Source organism: Triturus cristatus, chromosome 6 (genome assembly GCF_964204655.1).
Source record: "Triturus cristatus chromosome 6, aTriCri1.1, whole genome shotgun sequence".
NCBI lineage: Eukaryota > Metazoa > Chordata > Amphibia > Caudata > Salamandridae > Triturus > Triturus cristatus.
The window spans coordinates 161765914-161787611 of record NC_140589.1 but is presented as its reverse complement, the minus strand read 5'-3'; the positions used below and the strand labels follow the sequence as shown (position 1 = coordinate 161787611).

The window sequence follows — 21698 nt, the reverse complement described above, 5'->3', positions numbered from 1 at the left end:
ATCTGTGGAAATGCAAGTGTATTCACCTCCTCAGAGGGAGGGCATCTGGTGATAAGGAGGCAGCTATTCATGCATACTAGTTTCAAAAAGAGAAACCAGAGGCAACCAGAGGAGAAAGTGATGCCAGACATGAGGGGCAATCAAATTTTAGAAATATTTCAAGGAGCTTGTGGAGCCCCTCTAAATAGGAACCTTCCATGTTTGCTGCTATAAATAGCTGCATGTGCTCATGTGGCCAGTAGTGCTGCCTGTCCCTGGTTCGGAGATCTCAGAAGCAATCATACAAATAACAACAGGGAATCTAAAATAGACCGAACATAGAGAAGCTCCCCTCTGTTTATGACAAAGTGCTTCCCAAAGTGCTTACAGAGGACCAACTGGCAGTCTGGCGTCCTACTAACCTCATCCAGCCAGGGGCCCAAAAAAAGATATTCTCACATTGTCTGAAGATGGTCTGCACCAGACCCCCTTCCAAATCTCCACATTTGACTTGAATAGCTGCATAAAGTGGGTCTTAACATTGATGCAGAGCAGTAATCACTGACTGCCGACTCAGGTTTGGTTTCTAGAGCACCTTAGATATAGGCCTTAATCTAAACTCCAAGAACACATTGGCAGAACATGCAAATGGTTTTAGCACAGATTTGAAGTTATCAGACTTTAAACACGATAGCGCTATTTGCGGCATACTCTTTTGGTTTCCTTTTTTGTAGACGGAGTATGATTACAAGCATTGATGCATGTACCTCACAACTGACTACCTCCCCTAAGAGGGGTTCTACAGCAGATATCTGCCTTTAGGAAGGATCACGATGTAAAAATAGACCTGCGCATGCGGAGCTCTAGATGACTAGATGACTCACTAGAAGGGCCACATCCTCTGCTAGTGTCTGACCATATGGGGAATTCAATGAGCTTGACTATCATGGGGCTAACGGTACCAACATGGAAAGGGCCAAGTCTGGAGTTCTTCCAGTGTAAGTTTCTCCTCAGCATGCTCGTTGTAAGTGGAGACATCTGAACCTAAAGTAGAAGTTCAGCGTTTAGAAATTTTCAAGGATGACATCCTTGAGATGAATATACTAAGGGAAGTCTAAAATCTAGATGAGCAACTAGCAAGATCAAAGCAGCGGAGCCTAATTCTCTGGCTCAGTAATCATGACTTTAGCAAAACATCTCAGTGAAAGGTTTATTTCATGTAGGGTGGAATTAAAGAGCCCCATTTAATCAGCTAACCAAAGAGAGAGAAACGCTAGTAACAGAGACTGAAGCATAAAAAGCTTTTGGTAAATTTTCAGGCCACCGAAATGCAATTAGAACATCTAGAGATACCTTACAAGGCATCTTCTATTCTATAGAGCATATTTTGACAGTCAATAAAGGAACAGATTTGGACAGATGTAAGTGTAGACAAAAAAAAGTACATCTTCTAAAAGCCAGCATACGTGGTATGAACTGCCTTTCAAAGGTTTTCACTGTTTGTAGCAGCACCAGAAGGAAGCGCATACATCATAATGGAATCGAAATTGAGGTGGACAACAGATACTGCTGAGGAGCGAATGAGATTAGCTAAGTGACAGTCAAACACCTATTGTTGCTTGGTACTAGATGGCGTGTTCCCCAAAGTGGGAATCAAAAGTGCCCGGCTGTATTACATGTTCTTTAAATTCTAAATAAGCCAGTTAATTTATATACAAATGTGGACTTCTTGTGCTACTGCACAGAAACTTAAAATGTCCAGATTGCTACAAGTAGAAAAACAGTATTAACTTTCTTATAAAGTTTTAAAAATGTAGGATATTTGTTTAACGTAGTCTTCAATTGAATGTTTTGTACTAGGAAATGTAATAAAGTGCACAAAGCTTTCATGTGAGTGGAGCAGTTCACACTTCTCTCCTGTTTCTCTCTCAGGGTGCTCCCCTTGCGCCCCGTGCTGTTGCCCTCGCGTGCTTCTACCCTGCTCCATGCTGCAGTAACTTTTGTGTGCTTCTCACTCTCTTGTGTGCAATTTCCAAACCTTAGATCCCTAATGCACACATCGATAAATAGGAACCAAACTCAGGAACCCCCCCCCCCCCATGGTCATCTAGAGCTACTGTTCATGATAAGAGCACTATAGCTCCATACATGCGTGGGTTCGATGAAGAAAGTCAGCACGGCCAAACCCAGGGCTAACTAGGAGACTAATCTGGGTAGGAATCTGTAAAACAGAGAATAGGGCAATGTCCCAGGATACACACCTACCATATCCAAGAAAATTAAGATACACAATATCCAGTTTATTTTTAGGTCGGGCATATCTATCTCCTAAAAGTTAAATAAGGTAACAGAAATAGAGTCCATGACGTGCACCCATGTGATTCCCTACATGCTGATTTTTTTCCAGTTGGAGTGGAACTATTGCAGAATACTGGGAAAAGATCGACGCGCACCTCGAAGGCACACTGGCCAGAACAGAATTGCATACCCTAGAGGTATATCACCTGGGGCTGATTCAATGGCTTAAACCCTAAGAAGTAGGCAATTCCTAGACTTTGCCGGTTTGTTAATCAAGAGATTAATAGCAATGACATCGAGGGCCCCTCATATAGTTGGACTAATGGAATCAGAAAATCGGCCAAATTATAAAGCATTGTACTTCGGGAGGAAGAAACGCCAGGCCATTAGCTGATCAATGGGGCGTGGTATTAAGGTCATTCGGGGCTTCTCAGAGCAATAGAGATGAGCGATATGGAGGGATGATCCGGATGAAACTTGGTTACGTATGTAAAACTGCATAATGTTGAAGCACTCATGTGAGTCCTGTGGACCGGTACTTTGCCTGAACGCTGGGGCCCAATATAACACTAAGGGCGGCATGCATCGTCCACCGAAATCATCTGAGCTATTGACTAGATGAGTCAAGGTTACAATCCACAGTTTACTGAAAAGGTTTTTGTTACGCTCAATATCTGATGATGACAATGTTGAACACATTTAGATGCAGCAGAATTGAGCATATGCGAAACGTGTCAACGTGAACAAATTCCTAAACTGACCGGAAACATGTGAGCGTGTTAATGGTTACACTATAAATTCAATATAAATGTTAGTAAAAAATATCCCACTGACCTGACCAGCCTGCATATGCCTTACCTGTCCACGCACTGTGCGGCCAGACACGCTGCGGTCAGGATCTCCTTGATCTGAGTTAACCAGTTGGAGGCTTCCAGTTTACTGAGCCAGCGGTCCATGTTGTGTGACTGATCGTTACAGGCTTCCACCAACTTAATGAGGCTCTCCTGAAGGATGCTGGACCTTAAGAAAGAGAAAACATCCGTGAGTTCATACACGTGCAGCTGAGTATCAGCAGAACAGCGCATTAGGGGAAACTAAAAAGTAGAGCCGGATAACTAATAGCCTCCATAACAGAGGTCCTTTTAGCCTTGGCTCTGGAAGAAGAGATGAACATGGGTGCATGGGAACTGGTATAGTGAGATTCTAGCCGGGGAGCAATGGAGATCACAAAAATGTAGTTATGCTAACCAAAATGCAGGAGAATATAAGAGCAAGTCCTTGCTTAACCAATGAAGACCCACTCATCACCAAGTTAAACACACAAATGGATTTACATACTTAGCTCAACAGAGACCATCAAACAATAACCACCACCCCATGCTCCAAGTGATCAGCAAGTACACACTAACCTGAGACAGGCGCTGAACGTCACATTACCTAAGAAACATGTGGAACTGAACAGACCCTCAGACAGTAACCAAGTTTCACCACATGCTGCTCTTGTGTATAATAAAAAGAAAATGGAATAACTTTGATACTTGTTGTTCTGTTATGTTATTTAAACTTGTAGCACGCACTGCTACTCCAAAGAGTGTCCAGGCGTGAGCCTAGAGAGGGGAAACATGACAGAATTAAACAAAGAAATGAGCCTTCAATTTTTTTGAAAAGACAGAGGTCTTGAATGCTGCAAAGAGACAGAGGAAGCGAGTTCCAAGCTGTGGTAGCTCTGACTGCAGGAGAACTGCCCCCAACTCTCGTAAGATGTAAGTGAGGGATGTGGGTCAGAAGCTGGGATGATGAACGGAGATGTCTGGCGGGAGTGTAGAACAGGAACCGCTTCCGTAAATAGGTGGGGTGGCATGCATGCAGAGCATGATGGGGCAGGGTGGGGGCTTTAAACTTGACTCGTTCGGCCACAGGCAGCCAATGGAGTGAACGCAGATGCTGTCTAACGCTGCTTCTAATCTGGATGTTAAAAAGAAGTCTCACTGCAGCATTTTGGACAACCTGTAGTTTATTGAGTAGGTAACCCGGCAGGCCGACATACAAGGCGTTAAGAGTAGTCGATCCATAAAAGTATCAGGGCCAGAGTCACTGTTTCCTTAGCTGCCCTAGGGAGAAGCGGGAGAAATTTCTTCGGGCGCTTCGAGTATCCCAAAGCAATTCCCTGCTAACTTCTTAATATGGGTAGAAAACGAAAGATTCTCTTCGAACCAGACTCCAAGATTTTTAGCGGGTTGCCCCGTCGAGGCTGGCATGGGGAAATTCGATGGCCATAAAATTTCCCTGAACTGGTGGGGAAAGGTTCCATGGAGGAGAATTTCTGATTTGTCCTAGTTACATTTAAGCTGTGCTGAGGAAAGCCATTGAAAGACTGCTGACACACTTTCTGGCCCGGGACGTGGAACACTCTGATTTTCCCCAGGTAAACAAAAGCTGAGTTTCGTCAGCGTATGCTATAATTTTGGCTCCCAACTCTTCAGCCAAGAAAATCCGAGGTGTGACATATAGATTAAAAAGAAGGGGGCTCAAGGAGGACCCCTGGAGCACCCAAGTAGTCACCTCCTGAGGTGAGGAGGAGAACGGGGGAGCCAAACCTGTTGAGTACGCCGTTCCAAAAAGGATTTCAGCCAACTCAAGGCAGCACCGGAGATCCCCATGTCCGCAAGGCGGGTTAGCAGCAGAACGTGGGACAGTATCAAATGCTGCCGAGAGGTCTAGCAAAATCAGAGCTGCCCTACCGCCCGAATCCAAGCACTCCCGAATAGCTTCAGAGACTTCCACCAGGGCCAACTCAGTGCTATAAGAGGCTCTGTACCCGGATTGGGATGGGTTCAGTAGGCCAGCCCCCTCGACGAAGTCGGTAAGTTGTTTGTTGACCACTTTTTCGCAGACTTTTGCCAAGCTACGTCAAACAGCCCTTTAAGATGTCTAAAAGACTCCTTATTTATCGTATGGATTGGACCAAAAGCCACTCCACCAGCAAAACCCCAGTACACAATGGAAGGAAAAACAAAGGTTGTCTCAGTTAGGCATAGATGCAACACTACAGCTGTGTTAATCTATGATCAAGTGTTCGCACAACTACATCCTGGTGCTTATCTGGCAGGGCCTAAACTGCACAGCATCATTTGCCATCCTCAGACAATACAACATAAGCGGCATCACTCTTGGACATATCAGATAAACCTCAGTGGTACGAATATCCTAAAGGTGGTAAACTTAGTCAAGTGTTACCAAGAGCCAAGCAGGACTAGATCCCAGCAAGCATAGGGTCAAACGCACAGAAATAACGAAACCAACACATCAACTAGGAAAAATGATGCAACTCTCAGAGTGCTGCCTTGAAAGAGGCTTCCCCATTATAACATTACCCAAGAGTGAGATGCACTGGACTTCGGCTGTTGCACCAAAGCAGCAAATGACAGCAAAGCAGATCAGACCACAGTACTGAATTAATAGCGTATAAAAATATCCATCATCTGAGGAACCAAAGAAAATTGCATGCCACCTTGGCACAGGCCTGTAGCCCTGCCTAATGCACCGAGACCTCGGCTACTTCAAACCTTAGGAGCTGCCAAGCATGGTCTGGCACAAACATGACTGATATCGACGACTGATATCAAGTGAGCATCCTTGCGTCCATCCACAAACCCAAGAAATTCCCAGTACTTCAGCTGTTTGCCTATGGATTTGTGGAGACCATACTCCGATAACAAGTACCTTTTACATCAACAAGACAAACACTAAAAAATGAACTATGCATGGGTCACTTCTAAAACACGGGGTCTTTGAGCTTGTTTTCCCATTTTCCTACCTCTCAATGGACTTGTGAATTCGTCGCCACTGCGGATAGCTTGCCTCCTGCTCAAAGCCACCGCCCTTGGCCCTGGCCTGCTGGGCCACATTTAAGGATCTGGTATCGATGATGTAGCCACGCTTCCCAGCCCTCAGAGTAGCATTAATGAGCTTTTCGTCTTCCTTACACCGTCTCCCATTGGTTCCAGTAAGCGGCTGACTGCTCCGCATCATTACCTACAAGGAAGTAGAGAATTTAACTCAGTGGTAAGAAAAGGACTGAAAACAGCAAGCTGAAACCCGAAGAACACCATCTACCTTGTACTCGAATGGAGACTAAAGGCATCATCAAATCAAAACACTTTTTTCCTGACATGCACATTTCATAGATAAGCTCCTAAGTTGTGCTTTTTCCAGAGCCAAAACACAGTAGCTGCACAAGAAGACAACACACATTTAGCAATATCTTTAACTAAATAGGTTTAATATTTATTTTAAGTTCAAACGTCTTTATTTTGTTTTTGATAAAGCAAACGATACTTCAAAAGAATAAAACTAAAAACTGATATACAACAATGATAACGTGGCATCAAAGTTGCCTCCTGGTAACAACGAAAATCAGACCAATATTCTATATACAGCTTAAAGAACCTAAAGAGAAGCGGAAGAAAGGAGTGTGAAAATAGGAAAATATGAAGACAATGGACATGAAAGACAAAAAGGGAACAGCATTTCACAATCTATGAAACCAATGATTTGGGAAATTATGGTTTAAATACTTCTTAAACAAAAGATGAAAATTTGGAGTGGAATGACAATCTATCTTGCGGAATATTATTAAACTCCCACATGCCAATCCCACCTTGTTTTCTCCTTACTAAGGGAGACAGGTGAAGATCACAACTGGTCTGATATTTAAAGGGAGAAGGGACCACCTGAGTGCTATGGGAAATATTGTAGGCGATTACTGCAGCGAAAGAGAGGATATGAATTTGGTAAATACCCTTTGCATTCGTGCTGGCCCACAATACCCGATGACCACACCATTTGCAGTTCATTTTGGAGAAAGTTTGTATTGATTGCAGGAAGTTTAAAATGTGTTTTTTGATCACTGGGAATATTTTTGAATTAACTTCACCCCTTTGTCTCCCCGCCCCTTCCAAGCCTAGTAGGGCTTCCTAGCCACAGGGCACCACTTGGTAACCATGGGTATGGGGGGTTCAAACGTGTTCTAGCAGTAGCCCTCCCCCCCCACCCCAGAGCTCGCACTAGAGGCAAGTCACCTAATCACCAGAGTTAGGGTTCCACTGTATCTAGGTCACCTGACTGTCAGGGCTCCCACTATATCTAGGTCACCAGACGGTCAGGGCTCCCATTGTCTCTAGGTCACCTGAGTGACAGGCCTCCCATTGCATCTGAGTCACCCGAGTGTCAGGGCTCCTATCTTTGCTAGGTCACCTGACTGTCAGGGCTCCCATTGTATCTATGTCACCTGAGTGTCAGGGCTCCCATTGTCTCTAGGTCACCTGACTGTCAGGGCTCCCATCTTCTCTAGGTCACTTGACTGTCAGGGCTCCCATTGTATCTATGTCACCTGAGTGTCAGGGCTCACATTGACTCTGGGTCACCCGACTGTCCGAGCTCCCACTGTCTCTAGGTTACCCGACTGTCAGGGCTCCCGCTATCACTAGGTCCCCCGGACTGTCAGGGCTCCCGCTATCTCTAGGTCCCCTGACTGTCAGGGCACCCACTGTCTCTAGGTCACCTGACTGCCAGGGCACCCACTGTCTCTAGGTCACCTGACTGCCAGGGCACCCACTGTCTCTAGGTCACCTGACTGCCAGGGCACCCACTGTCTCTAGGGCACCCGACTGCCAGGGCTCCCATTGCATCTATGTCACCCGAGTGTTGGGGATCCCACTGTATCTATGTCACCTGTCAGGGCTCCCGTTGTAACTGGGTCACCCGATTGTCCGGGCTTGCACTGTATATGTTGTATAAGGGTCATCTTATAATGCCACAACTTCCAAAACACGTCTTGCCAAATGAATCCATTAACCAATGAGAAATTCGAATACTGCTTAATGACCTGATTTATCATTTCCACCAAAGCATTATAGTGGTTGTGGTACAAGGATGTTATCTTGTGCACTATCCCTACTTCCTTCGAATGCCTTCTCATTTTACAAGCAACCTGCTGTTCATAAGGAGTTCCTCTGGAAGCTCTCTCGCCTCACCCAATGCCTTGACACACCTATGACAACACACATGCACATGCTGTTCACATTCCTCACTGATGACCAATGGTAATTTACCACAGCTTCGGTGTTTTGGTATTAACCAGAATCAGCACCTTGGAACTTCACTGGTACAGCAGGTCAATGTAACAGCTCACCAGCTGGGCTATCACTACAACAACTTTTGTCGTTAGTGGTACAAGTGACAAAGAACTTCAGCCCCGAGAAGCACTAGTTTTGAGTGATCTAGTTGTAAGACTTTTACAAAGATATATGGGGCCGTTAGGCCTCAAGGACAATAAACATAACTGGTGAGGAAAAGTGTGAATCTCAAGACCAGCATTCGATGGATCTGGTGGTCTATTTCAGAAGTAGCACCCCAGGAACAAGTTTCGGGAAACCAGCAGGCAGGCGAGAACGCCTCGAAGCTAAAAACACACTGAGGTGGCTGAAAAATAACACCTGCCTAAGGCAGCAAATATCAAATTTAATTTACGCAGCACCTATAGAGAAGTACCTGGAGGCAGGCAGCAGGAGTGCTGTGGTGTGACTAGTGGCCAATGTGAGGGACACATCTGCACCGTAACTTCAAAACAGCACTTTACTGGATTTTGAACAAAAGTGCTCTGGTCTCCTCCTGTACGCTGCAGATGCACCACAATTATGAATGAATAGATGCTGGAACAAAGGTGCATGCATGGTATGGTTTTTAAAACATGCTCCTCCACTACAACCCATGGAATAAGGAATTGAGTGCTGAACATTTCTAAAGACAAGCTCACAGGGAATTCAAAGACTTGCTGATGGGAATTATTTGGGTCACACCCCACATCCTTCGAGAACCTTATGAAAATTCAATTTGCAGTGTAATGTAGCGGTCATCATCATAAGGCTCTGCTCATACTGCTGCAAATTTAAAAAAAGTAGTTCAAATCTGTCCCTGTCATTTAAAAACAAGCATCTTACCCCACAGGCTCCAATGTATTCACAGCTATGTTACTCCCAGTGGAATCAGTCACTTGACTGCTTTGGTACCATTCTTTTTGATAGAGACTATCTAACCGCAAATTCCTCCCATTTTGAATATTCCCCAGGCTGGATCCAGAAACTTTTGAGGAGCGCCTCTGTGCACTGGTAGGTGGCCCTGCACTGAAGTCATTGTGAACCGGAAATTACATGCAGGGCCTATATAGGCACCACTACCCTGCATTCAAGGCTGTCCACACCCCAAGATGCAGAGCCCCAATAGCAAATTGGCCTTGACCATTTGGGCAAATTCCTAGATGTGGAATCTTATTAATGAGTAGAGCCCAATTCACAGAACGGCAAGGATGAAAGTGTTGGTGAAGAATCTGCGTTTAGATAGAATCTCTACCAGAAAGAGCGTCACCCTAGGTAAGTAACTTGAGCTTCTGATAGAGACTTCTAATCACAGATTCCTCACCTTTTAAATACAAAAGCAAGACCGATTAAGAGTTTGGTCTGTGAATTGGCTTCAACCAAGTAGTCCCATAGGACTGAGCAGGCGAAATGCCTTTCTTGGTGAACCAGGCTGTCCATTCAGTGGTGCTTCGTGAATGTATAGAGTGATGTGCATGTAGCCGACTGGCAAATGTGCAGGACAGGGGCTCCGTATGCCAATGCAGTGGAAGTAGCTTTGGACCTTGTGGAATGGACTCCCCAACCTTTCGAAGACTACTTTGGCCAATGTGTAGCACATCTTGATACAGAGTACGATGCAAAGGGAGATTTTCCACTTCTGCATGTCCATGCTTTTTTTCATCTCATTATCCCCACAAAGAGCTGATCATCCACCCAGTGTTCTTCGGTATGATAGGTGTAAAAGCTCAGTGCTCTTGGGTCCAAGCGATTGAGTCTCTCCTAATCCTAGATGCATGAGGGGGTAGCATAGAACGTGGAAGGGCGATGACTTGACTGAAGTGGAACAGTGTCACAACTTTTCGCAAGAATAATGCATGTGGCTGCAGAACCAGCTTGTCTGGGAAGAAGGTGGTGTATGGCAAGTTAACACAGAGCCTGAGGCTCACTCACTCGGCACAGCAAGGTGATGGTGACAAAGAACACAGCCGTGAGGGCATGCAGCTGCAAAGAAGCGCTATAAAGCGGCTCAACTGGAGTACTTATCAAATATGTGAACACCAAAATTGGTCACACAGCAGCATTACTAAAGGAGAGGGAAGAAACCAGTGTTAGAGACCTTAAAAAAAATGCATCATGACCAGTGACTTGAAAATATGGGGGGTGGTCTGGCAACCATAAAAAAAGCTGAAAGTGCTGAAAGGTACCCCTTAACTATGTCCAGATCAAAGCCTTGCCAGGCAAGAGACAAAACAAGCAAAAGTACAGATAACTTGGCCCGGAAGGAGTCAATCTGGCATTTGCCTCATCAATCCACAAATATGTCTCAACGACAGGGGTATACAGTTTTTGTCGAGGAATACTTGGCTGACAAGATTACATCAACCACCTCCGGGGTAAGGACGGAGGTGTTCAGCTGTCACCACTCAATCTCCAGACATGAAGGTAGAGACTGCGAAGGCCTGGGTGCAGAACCTGGTTCTGTTGTTGCAACAGCAGATCCTCCCAGAGGCGCTGCCTGATCAGAGGACAGGTGCTCAAGCACCAAGAGTTCTGGGTACCATATTCTCTGTGCCCAATCTGGGGCCACTAGAATGACTTGGGGCTGGTCATTTCCGATCTTCTTCAAAACTCGGGGCAACAGTTGTGTTTGCGGGAAGGCCTACAGTATTTCAGAGTTCCACTGTAGCCGAAATTCATCCTGTAGGTAGAAGCGCCTCGTAAATTCCAAAGCACAGAAATGCAGACATTGTGCATTCTCAGCAGTGGTGAATACATTGAGAGAATGTCCTCCCAATCCCACAAGAGACCATGCACCATCCCCAGGTGCAACTGCCACTCATGATCCACTAGGCATTGACGGCACAGCTTGCTTGACCTGGCATTCACAAATCCTGCGAGGTAGTTCACCATCAGGGAGATTACTCTAACGGTCCAGCCATTTCCAGAGGCGTAGTGCCTCCTGCCTAGGACCTCACACCGATCTGCTTGTTGCTATACCACATGGCAGTGGCTTTGTCTGGTAGCACCGGCACTAGCCTTCCTTTGATGGATGGAAGGAAGGCTTTCAAAGCCAAGTGGATGGCCTCAGCTGAAGCAGGGTGATATGGAGCCGGGGCTCTGCTGGAGACCAGAGGCCTCTGATCTCCACCACTCCTAGACGGTGGCCCCAACCCAAAAGAAACACATCGGTCACTGCAGTCGGAATGGGCCGGGAAAGGAGAGTGGTCAGCCACTGACCCAATCGCAGTTCGGCAACCACCACTGCAGCTCTTTCGAAATCTTCTCCAAGATCTGGACATGTTGGGCCCACTGAGACATCTGGTCTTACTGCAGAGCTGTATATGCCACCCGGTGTGCTTGGCAAGCAGGATGCAGGATGCCATCAGTCCTAGTAGCCTCAGAGTTGACCTCACTAAATCCAGGACAGAGGCAGAAAGACCAGGATTATAACCTGAATGTCCTGGAGTCTTTTACGGGGGAAAGGCATGAAACCGAACTATGTCCAGAATGGCTCAGATGAAGGAGTGCATCTGAGGAGTCAGATGTGACTTCAGCATATGGATAGTGAACCTCAAAGATGACTAGCAAAGAAAACGACTGGGAAGTTTCAGGATTTGGCTTTTGTCCTGGCCAAAAGAGAGATAGCCAGAAACTGGAAGGCACCAGGAGGGCCTAGGATTGTTTCCTGGAGGAGGGAGCTAGATAAATGGGTGGGATGGAAGGCAGATTGCTGCTCAGGGAGGCTGGCCGTGGCAAAGGGAAGATAGACAGGGCAAAGGCCTGGGCAAACTTAGTGTGTGAATTAGCAGTGGAGAGGCAAGATAATAGTGGAGCGGGCTCCCCATCACCAGCGGGCTCAGAAGGAAATGATGGGCAAGGTCACCAAGAACAGGGGCGACAGGTGCCGTAGTAAGCCAGAACTGGTGCTCTGCACACAAGAACCCAATACTGCGTGATGATTGGATCGTATCAACTTAAGGAGGGAGGGGGACTAGTTATGTTGGGGGTAAGTTCTGAACAAATAAATGCACCACGAAATGCTGACAGTGTGTTTTACGTAATTATGTGAAGATGTACAATGCTTATGACTGTAGATGATGCCGTTGAATACCAATAAAATCTGGTTGTAAAAAAAAGGATGACTGGCACAGAGAAGTCTAAGAATGCTTTGACTTCTTGGACTTCTTCCTATCGGAATTACCTGAAGAAGTTCGGGATTGCGATGATGACCGCAAGAGCGACTCAGAGAGCGACCCCAGGACCCCATCGCAAACAGGACGTGCGGCAATTCGGAGTCGCATGTCGAGTGGCCAGACGTTTCATGGACCACTCACGGATGGCCTTTGGATTCATGGTTCTACAATCCAGGCAAGCCATGGATTTGTGGTCACACCACAGGCACCCCAAGTACTGGTCTATCAGACATTTGCCTGTGACAGGCTCCACAAGGTTAAAATCAGTAGGTTCATTGGGGAAACATATCCCAAAAAGATGGAAAAGAGGCAAATTGGTGGTCCAAGTCGACAAAAAGATATATTTTAAAAAAAAGTGTCAAAAAGTGACTGAGGGGAGCTTGATCCGGATCCGCGCTGATGGGGTGGAAAAGAAAGAAGGGAGGTCAGCGTGGGAGGGTGGCACCTATAAAGGCACCGCGCAAGTCACTTCCAGCGCAGGTGATGCCACGCGGTGACAAACAACGTCTCGTGCCGGCGTGCAACAGGACTGCTCGAAGAAGCTTTCCGGATCCAGTCTGAAGCCTGAGGAATATTCTAGAGTAAGGAATCTGCGCCTAAAAATCTCTATTAGATTTCAACCACCACTCTATAGCTCATAACTCGTTATAACACTGTGGAGGCGACTCCGTTTAAAGTATGCACTCTACAAGAGTTATGTGCTTCCTTAAAAAAAAAAGTTAGAGAATGCAAGTTTCAGTAAAAAGAACGTGAAACGAATTGCCTTACCATTTTTTACATTCATGGTAAAAATGAACCGTGTTTTACCTGTACAGCTAAATACATGAATACAGGGCCCCAAAGGGACTCGTTTCAATGTCCGTTTTTAATTCCTGCCGGGTCTGAGACTCGGAGGGACCCGGCCCACTTAAAGCCCCGGATGTGATATTAAGTCTAGAAATAGCTTGCAGGTGGCCTGACTTTGTACTGGCATTAATTAGTTAAAGATTTGCTTAGTGTCCTTTCATTACCTTCGGAGCTTATGGTTGTAACTGAATTTGAATAAACATTCTTTTTGTACGGTACAATTATTCGAAGACGATTATTTTTTTACCGTGGCCGTTTTGTTCAATTTAATTTTGTTTTGATTTCATAATGAAATGTACCTAGGGAAATAATATGCCGTCTTTCAAGTGATGTCGTCATTTGCGAGTAACGTTGATGTGAACAGGGGGGGGGTACGGGGGGGGGGGGGGTCACTGGGCTTCACTAGCAACTCCGAGATACAGGCCGTTGTCTTGTCTGAATCAGGCACATGGCTCCGGGACTGCATCAGTTCAGTTCTAAACCCGCTGGTGATGCAGCGGCGTCACGCGAAATGTTGGGCGCACCCCGAGTCTCCGATATCTCACAGATAGTCTTGGGATGAATGGGATACCCTTTGAAGGGTCGCCCTCCCCAACCCCCCGGAGGTTTGAGGGCCCCCAGCGTTACACCCCTCTCATGATGTCCAAGACAAAACAATGCTTTTTTTGATTAAACAGGACCAACACGATTGCCAGGTTGTCATTCTCAAGATTCCCCGGGAGATGGCACTGTTGCCTTTCGCATGAAGACAGCGATTACAGATGATGTCCGAGTAAACCTTGGACCTACAATATTACTCTATTTATTTGGCGTTTAATCACTCACGATCCAGCTTCCAAGCAGGACTAGCCCCGAACCTAGACTACAAGCAAGGATATGGTCAGACAGGTTAAACATGATCTGCTGTAACCTTTATAGGGTTATACACACCCACAATCATACATCCAAGAACTGCAGAGTGGACCCGATCTGCCCTGGGCCATCCGTCAATAACAAAATCACCATCAGTTTGGAGTCCCTCATCACTCTCTAATGCCTGAAACCATTCTTCACCAGTAAAACCCCACAATGATGCGCAGCTTTGGCTGCAATAAAAAAAAGTCCCTTTTCTCTTCACCCAGATGGTGTTGAACATGTGAACAGTGAAGTTGTTTTGAGTAATTTGGAACTCAGCCTTCCAGTCCTGGAGGAGTGAGCCACCCAAGATACAAATAAGAGGCTTATGGTCTGTCACTCATACAAATTTCTTCCCCCACAAAAACGTTACAAAACTCTTGAGGGCCCCACAGCATGCCAACAGTTCTCTTTCAATAACCGAACAAACTTTTGCACTTGACCGCAAGGTTTTAGACACAAAACCCTATCAAATATTCATATATTAACATTCTCTTTGAGAAAAAAGTCTACCTAAACCCTACTTACTGGCATCCACAGTCATCACAGGGTCACAACACTTTTTCCTGATACAAAATCCAGAATTCTTTCTTGCATGACTCATCCCACACAAAACCCTTCTTCTTAATCAAAGAACTTAAATCCCCAGTCTTCGGAGCAAAATGCGGCGAGACAGTAAATTGTGGTGACTTTGTGACCTTATAATGATGTCTGTGTGTCTTCATATGACGTCATCCGACATGTCACTGATTTCACTCATCTGTGATGACGTCATGCGTGAGATGATTAACGGTGCACGACAGGGAGTGCAAGTCATAGCATAACATTAGAGGCAAATTCTGGGGTGTTAATATTTTGCAATTTAACCGTAATATCACCTTAACTGTTGTTTTCTCATTGAATACTCTATATATTGAGAACAACTGTTCCGTTATAATATGAGCTGTTAAACAGTTCAAACGCTTCGCAGCCCGGATTAGGACACACTGTCTCCTATTCATGTGCAGGTGGGGGTGTGGGTCCAGGCGTGCAGGACGCTTCAGAGTGAACTAGAACCTTTCCGGGGGGGGTTAACCCCCCCTCCCCCAATGTATTTACTGATGAATATTTGGGTACCGGTGCTTTCAGTCAGGTATTGTGAGATGTCAGTCAGCTTTCCCCAGGGATCTTTACACACAGAGAAAAATGCGCAGATACTCTCGCCCTCTCTGTTTTGCAAGTCCTCAGAATAATAAGTATTTCACGAAATATTGTTTTCTCTCTTAGTACTCTTTAGGACCCTCTCATGCACCCTGCTTGTCCTACAATGCATTTAAACATTATATGCCAGCCTGATCGTAACAAAATTTGAGGCTCATCCTAAACCCCCCCCCCCCCCCCCCCAATTTTACTGCCCAAGCTACGCCCCCAAACCTTTCAGGACACTGGTTGACCTTCCCTGGTAGGTCGCTCCCCCCCGCTGCAGCTCCGCCTGCACCCCCGCTGTCTCTGCTGCCGCCGGTGAAGTCGAGGCTATCCACCACCCGCAGGCTCCGACCTGCGCCTCATCCCTGGTGGCCAGAGGTTAGTTTCTGCTTGTTGCCTGTTGCTTGTGTGCCTGTAACTGTCTGCCCGCTCCTCTTCTGTGCCCCCTTGCACCCCGCTCGCCGCTTTGCTTCCGTGCCCCCTTCTGATTTCTGTACCCCTCACCAACCTCTGTGCCCCCTTATACTCTGTACCACTGACTTCTGTGCCTTCTGTGCCCCTTTGATTTTGTACCCCTTGTGCTTTTTGGACTTCTGTGCCCCCTTCTCAAGTCCGTGCCCCGCGTCGGTCTCCTTTCCCCCATCCCCACCGCTGCCTCCCCTGCGGCCCCGCCCCCTCCGCGCTAATTCGCTCCACCCGTCCCTCGCCTCACGCCTCCCAGCTGCTCCTCCCTCCCCACCTCCCCATATATGGCGGCCGCTGCGCGATGAGGAGAGCGACCCTTGACCTTCCCTGGTAGGTCGCTCCCCCCCGCTGCAGCTCCACCTGCACCCCCTCTGCTGCCACCGGTGAAGTCGAGGCCCTCCACCACCCGCAGGCTTCCACCTGCGCCTCATCCCTGGTGGCCAGTGGTGGCCTTAGGTTCGTTTCCGCTTGTTGCCTGTTGCTTGTGTGCCTGTAACTGTCTGCCCGCTCCTCTTCTGTGCCCCCTTCTGATTTCTGTACCCCTCGCCAACCTCTGTGCCCCCTTATATTCTGTACCACTGACTTCTGTGCCCCTTGATTTTGTACCCTTTGTGCTTTTTTGGACTCCTGTGCCCCCTTCTCGAGTCCGTACCCCGCGCCGGTCTCCTTTCCCCCGTCCCCACCGCTGCCTCCCCTGCGGCCCCGCCCCCTCCGTGCCCATTCGCTCCACCCGTCCCTCACCTCACGCCTCCCAGCTGCTCCTCCCTCCCCACCTCCCGATATATGGCAGCCGCTGCGCGGTGAGGAGAGCGACCCTTGACATTCCCTGGTAGGTCGCTCCCCCCCCCCCCCACTGCAGCTCCGCCTGCACCCCCACTGTCTCTTCTGCCGCCGGTGAAGTCGAGGCCCTCCACCACTCGCAGGCTTCCACCTGCGCCTCATCTCTGGTGGCCAGTGGTGGCCTTAGGTTCGTTTCCGCTTGTTGCCTGTTGCTTGTGTGCCTGTAACTGTCTGCCCGCTCTTCTTCTGTGCACCCCTGCCCCCGCTTTGCTTCTGTGCCCCCTTCTGATTTCTGTACCCCTCGCCAACCTATGTGCTCCCTTATATTCTGTACCACTGACTTCTGTGCCTTCTGTGCCCCTTGATTTTGTACCCCTTGTGCTTTTTTTGGACTTCTGTGCCCCCTTCTCGAGTCCATGCCCCGCGCCGGTCTCCTTTCCCCCGTCCCCGCCGCTGGCTCCCCTGCGACCCCGCCCCCTCCGTGCCCATTCGCTCCACCCGTCCCTCGCCTCACGCCTCCCAGCTGCTCCTCCCTCCCCACATATGGCGGCCGCTGCACGCCTAAGTCAAGCCTGTCTGCGCCAGTCCGCGCCTGGACCGCGCCCAGCGCTAGAACCCCTGGCCCCCGCACCAGCCATGAGGACCGCCGCCTCTGCTACGACGCCAACACCCTCGTCGCTCTCAACCCAGGAAGGACCCACACCTGCTGCAAGGCCGCCCCGAAGCGCACCCACGGTCCCTTCACCTGCCGGAACTGCAGCTTCTCCTGCCCCGAAGGCGCCGAGATGCCTGCCACGACAGGAGCCAACCAGCTTAGATGCATCCTGATCAACACCCGTTCCGCACACAAACATGCCGTCGAACTCTGGGACCTACTCGACACCGCATCATCGGACGTCGCCTTCCTGACCGAGACCTGGATGAACGAAGCCTCCTCGCCAGACATCGCCATAACCATCCCAGACGGGTACAAGATCACCCACAGAGACCGCACCAACAGGGCCGGAGGAGGAATCGCCATCGTCCACAAAAACACCATCAGGGTCTCAACAAACACCAACGACACCCTCAGCACCGCCGAACACATGCACTTCCAGATCCACACGGACCCCAAGACCACCGTAAGAGGCACCCTCGCCTACAGACCACCAGGTCCCCGGACTCAATTCTGCGACTCCATCGTCGACCTCATCAGCACACACGCACTGACCTCCACAGGCTACATCCTCCTCGGAGACCTGAACTATCACCTGGAGAACAACAACGACAACAACTCCTCCACCCTGATCAACAACCTCGCCAACCTCGGACTGAAACAACTCGTCACGACGCCGACCCACATCGCCGGTCACACACTTGATGCCATCTTCTCCTCAAGCCCCCACGTCGCCTTCAGCCACGCCTCCGAACTCACCTAGACAGACCACCACTGCATCCACTTCTCCTTCCGAAAACCCCTCACACACCACCGCACCCCCCAGACCCCGCCGCCGCTGCTGGGGCAAAGTCACTGAAGAACAACTGCAGACAAGCCTCGCACTCAACCCTCCGACCAACCCCACCAACCCCGATGAGGGTGCATTCACCCTCGAACGCTGGATGAACGACTGCGCCAACACCGTAGCCCCGCTGAAAAAACCCACCAACATAGACACCAGCAAAAGAATCAGCTGGTTCACCCCGGAACTCCTCGACTCAAAACGCACCTGCCGGAAATTGGAGAACATATGGCACAGCGACAAGACGCCAGACAGCCGCGCTGCCCAAAAAGACGCCATCTGCAACCACCACCACCTCATCAGGACCGCCAAAAGGACCTCCTTCACAGACCGCCTTGACAACAACGCACACAACAGCAAGGAGCTCTTCACCATCGTGAAGGAACTCTCCAACCCCAACTCCAGTGCCAACGACATCCCACCATCGCAAGCCCTGTGCGACTCCCTCGCCACCTTCTTTTACCAGAAAATCACCGACATCCATGACAGTTTCAAACCCCCGATGACCCCTGCAGACCTCGCCGCACCGGATCCACCGCACCCCACCGCCCACGACACCCTGGGTCAACGTGAGCATCGAGGACACAATCAAGACCATGGGCACAATCCACTCCGGATCCCCGTCCGACCCTCTCCCGCACCACATCTTCAACAAAGCCAGAACTCCATTGCACCCCACCTGCGCAACATCATCAACCTCTCCTTCGAGACCGCCACCTTCCCTGAGAACTGGAAGCATGCAGAGATCAACGCCCTACTGAAGAAACCCAAGGCGGATCCGAGCGACTTCAAGAACTTCCGACCCATCTCCCTGCTTCCGTTCCCAGCAAAGGTCATCGAGAAGATAGTTAACACCCAGCTCACCCGTCACCTCGAAGACAACAACATCCTGGACCCGTCCCAATCAGGATTCCGCAGCAACCACAGCACTGAGACCGCCCTCATCGCCGCCACAGACGACATCAGGATCCTTCTAGACAACTGCGAGACGGCGGCCCTCATCCTCCTGGATCTCTCCACCGCCTTCGACACCGTCTGCCACCGCACACTACGCACGCGACTCCAAGATGCAGGGATCCGGGAGAAGGCCTTGGACTGGACCACCTCCTTCCTCTCCGGCAGAACTCAGAGTCCGCCTCCCCCTGTTACGGTCGGAGGCCTCCGAGATAATCTGCGGCGTCCCTGAAGGATACTCCCTCAGCCCGACGCTGTTCAACATCTACATGGCACCACTAGCACGCATCGCCCGACAGCATGAGCTCAACATAATCTGCTATGCCGACGACTCGCAGCTGATACTCTCCCTCACCAAGGACCCTCTCACCGCCAAATCCAACCTCCACCAGGGAATGAAGGCAATCGCCGACTGGACGAAGGAAAGCCGACTTAAGCTGAACTCAGACAAGATGGGAGATCCTCATCCTCGGGCCCAACCACTCAGCATGGTACGACTCATGGTGGCCCGCAGCACTGGGGACCCCCCCCGGCTCCCACCGACCACGCACGCAACCTGGGAATCATCCTAGACTCAAAACTCACCTTGACCAAACAAGTCAACGCAGTCTCCTCCACCTGCTTCAACACCCTCCGCATGCTCCGCAAGATCTACAGATGGATCCCGACAAACACGAGGAAAACAATCACCCAGGCCCTAGTCAGCAGCAGACTCGACTACGGAAACGCCCCCTACGCCGGAGCCTCGTCCAAGCTCATCAACAGACTTTAGAGAATCCAGAACGCCTCTGCACGCCTGATCCTCGACATCCCGCGCCGCGACCACATCACCCCCCACCTGAGGAACCTGCACTGGCTCCCCATCGACAGGAGAATCTCCTTCAAGCTCCTGATCCACACACACAAGGCACTCCACAAGACCGGACCAGCCTATCTCAACAATTGACTCTCCTTCTACGTACCCACCAGGAAACTCTGCTCTGATGACCACGTCCTGGCCACGGTCCCGCGCATCCGTAGAACCACATACGGAGGCAGGTCCTTCTCCCACCACGCCGCCAGGACCTGAACACCCTCCCCCTCTACCTACGACAAACCGAAGACCTGCTGACCTTCAGGAGATGACTCAAGACCTGGCTCTTCGACCAGTAGCAGCTGCACCCTCCCCCTCCACCCCCAGCACCTTTACAAATTACATGATTGATTGATTGATTGACTGGTTCATAAGTGACTTGCTAGACCTACATGTTACTGTTCTCTATATTTCAGCCTTTCCCCTCCTCCCCAGATTATCCAGGACAGTACCCCGCGTGGCCGAGAGGGGGAGACGTAGGCAGGGACGGATCCCTTCTACTGCTCTTACTGCAATTCATGGATGTGCCTAAAGTCCTCTGGGTCCTAGATGGGGCACTGTTCACCTACGGGAGTCCCTGGTTCTCTAGTTCTTGGACCACATATTCTGAAGAAGGAGAAAGGAGGGTGCACAGGCCGGAGGATTCTAGGATGTCACCCATCCCCTTTGGATACATAAGAGACACACGCGCTGCCTGGCTCTGGACTTGAACATCACATTTCACTTACAGAAGGAGTGACACTTCGGAGTTCAGGGGTTTCTCTCCACTCCGCAGTCTTCACTCATCACAATTCGGAGGCTTAAGATCCAATCCCTTACAGACCAGGGCTGCCTGCAGTGGGGTTTCACGCGACACGGATTGGTTTTAGCGTCCCGGGCTGATCTAGTGATAGTTTGCAAAGGAATGACTAGTCAGCACTAGCAGAGATTACTAAACTGTCCTCTTATTCCAAACCTTACACAGACTAAAAAGAGTGATAAGAGTGGGTGCCAGAATAACAACACAATATCAAATAATCCCAAAATATAGCATCAGCCTTCCTGGCAGAAAATACCAGATCCGAATCTCTGAATATGTTCGGAAGGTCCGAGAATTTCGATAGAACTCCCACCCATCAATGTTTCAAAATCCATGTCTCTCAGGTGTACTCTTAGTTAACTGGTGATTTTATGGCATGGTACTGGGCACCTGGACCAATCTCTGGCTAGGGAAGGGGAAGACCGTGTCTGGGAACATATTTTTGGCCGATTAGTTTCCAGTACGACCTTCATAGAAGGGGCGAGCTGCTGCCACACATGGGGGGGAGCTTAAGGGCCTTTTAAAAGGGTGCCTGACCCCAGGGGATCCTCAGTACAGTAGGTAGGCGCCCCCTTCTTTGTACAAGAAACCCCAGGAAAGAACTGAGAACACTTAAGGTAATATGAGCAGGAATTAAGCAGCAGTGGTTCGAGAACTCCTCACACACCAAGAGAAAACCAGCAGAAACAGGCAGGAAACACCACAGTTTCATAAACCAATTCCAAACATTCCAATAGATGGCAAAACTGAACCGCAGAACATGCAGGGCAGGTGGCAGGTGTGCAGAGCGGGGCACCACGAGCTGGACGGTCATTC

At 49.1% G+C, this 21698-nt stretch overlaps 1 protein-coding gene across 1 annotated transcript in view; it reads right to left on the bottom strand.

Annotated features, from left to right (window-relative positions):
* The window catches only part of MTMR9 (myotubularin related protein 9), a 310732-nt gene that overhangs the window by 73587 nt on the left and 215447 nt on the right, over positions 1-21698 (bottom strand). Inside the window, exons 5-6 of the mRNA XM_085610425.1 lie at positions 6095-6312; positions 3136-3297 (exon numbers count right to left, since the gene is read on the bottom strand). Coding sequence (XP_085466551.1) covers positions 3136-3297; positions 6095-6312 — 380 coding nt within the window. The remainder of the gene's footprint in view (positions 1-3135; positions 3298-6094; positions 6313-21698) is intronic.